The sequence below is a fragment of the Egretta garzetta genome, unplaced genomic scaffold (assembly GCF_000687185.1).
Source record: "Egretta garzetta isolate BGI_Z169 unplaced genomic scaffold, ASM68718v1 scaffold1431, whole genome shotgun sequence".
Classification (NCBI taxonomy): domain Eukaryota; kingdom Metazoa; phylum Chordata; class Aves; order Pelecaniformes; family Ardeidae; genus Egretta; species Egretta garzetta.
The window spans coordinates 14,635-16,008 of NW_009258693.1; the positions used below are offsets into that span (position 1 = coordinate 14,635).

At 54.5% G+C, this 1,374-nt stretch overlaps 1 protein-coding gene across 1 annotated transcript in view; it reads left to right on the top strand.

Annotated features, from left to right (window-relative positions):
- Window positions 1-1,374, top strand: part of DCAF8 (DDB1 and CUL4 associated factor 8) — a gene marked incomplete at its 3' end in the record, with an annotated part of 6,510 nt that overhangs the window by 2,639 nt on the left and 2,497 nt on the right. Inside the window, exon 5 of the mRNA XM_035888745.1 lies at window positions 1,167-1,277. Coding sequence (XP_035744638.1) covers window positions 1,167-1,277 — 111 coding nt within the window. The remainder of the gene's footprint in view (window positions 1-1,166; window positions 1,278-1,374) is intronic.

Genomic DNA, 1,374 nt, shown 5'->3' on the forward strand with positions numbered 1-1,374 from the left:
CGCTGCCAGCCGCTCGGCGCTCGCGGTTCCCCCGACTCGCTCGTCGCATGAGCGCTATTGCAGTTAATTGAAAAACAATAATTAACGAGCAGCCGGGTGGTGCGTGCTGGATCTCAACCCGTATCGCTGAGGGATCTGTTGTTTCTGACAAGCTTCCAAAATAAATCCGCGACGGGTGTTCAAACAGACGCCTGGGCTTGGTGTCGTGGTGCTTCTCCAATATAGCAGCGTATTATTTTGAAGATGATCCTGCTTAAAACCGAGGGCTTCGGCGCTCGTCTCCCGGTGGTTTGGTTTTATTTGTGTGTGCCTGTGCTTTTGGCTACAGCCTTAAACCCATCTGTTTCATAACCAGGACAAAAACTGCCGGGGCGTTTCAAAACAGCCACATTTAATCCTTGTCCCCGCTCCCCCCTCGCCCCTCCCCGTTTGCCGGGTCCATTTGGAGTGGTGTCTGTTGGTCAGCAGGCTGGCGTGGGTCTGTCCCTCCTCTTTCTTCGCGGGGATCCATGCTGCTGTTTGGGTTTGATGCTCGCGGGGAATTGTCGCCCCGTGAGCGCGAAGCCGCTCCGGAGGCAGGGTTCGCAGGCAGACTGTAGGCAGCTCCCGTCCTTCATTAAGCCGAACGGTATAATTAGAAGAGAGACAAGCTTGCGAGCTGGCTGTTCCCTCCCGAGGATGCTGCCTCGGTTTGCATTCGTGTCTGCGAAGCCGAAATATTGAGCTCCTGGGGGAGGGGGGATGGGGCCTGTGTCGGATTTCGTTAAATCTGGGCCTGATTACAGCGAGACGGGTGGGGAAAAATAACAGCAGAGCATTTCTGCTCTGGAGTTAATCCGATTCTGCCCTCGCCTCTGCCTGTCCGGCTCCGTCGGGCTCGAGTTCGGGCCCCGAAACCCTTCAGGCATTTCGGAGAAAAACGCTAGGGAATGATTTCACTCCATGCCGCTCGAGTCGCAGACAGAGCATGTGCTCGCCTCAGCTGGGAGGCTGAAACAGTCGGGGGGGGGGGGGTTTGTTGGTGGTGTGTTGGGTTTTGGGTTTTTTTTTTTTTCTGGGAGTGAGTAAGAGACTCGCGCAGCTCCTGCTTCTCCCATCTGGCCCCTGTTTTGAATTCGAGGTGGATTTTTTTTTTTTTTGTTATTATTTTTTCTCGTCTCTTAAAGGAAACTGGTTGTGACAAAGGAAAAGGAGAAGAAAGTGGGTCTGTACACCATCTACGTGAACCCAGCCAACACCTACCAGTTCGCTGTGGGAGGCAGAGACCAGTTTGTCAGGTGAGTCTGTGCTGGGGACCCAGACCAAGGCCCCAAAGCAGACTTGAATGTCCCCAGGGGGGCTCAGCAGTACCCCCGTGAGCTCTGACACCTCTGA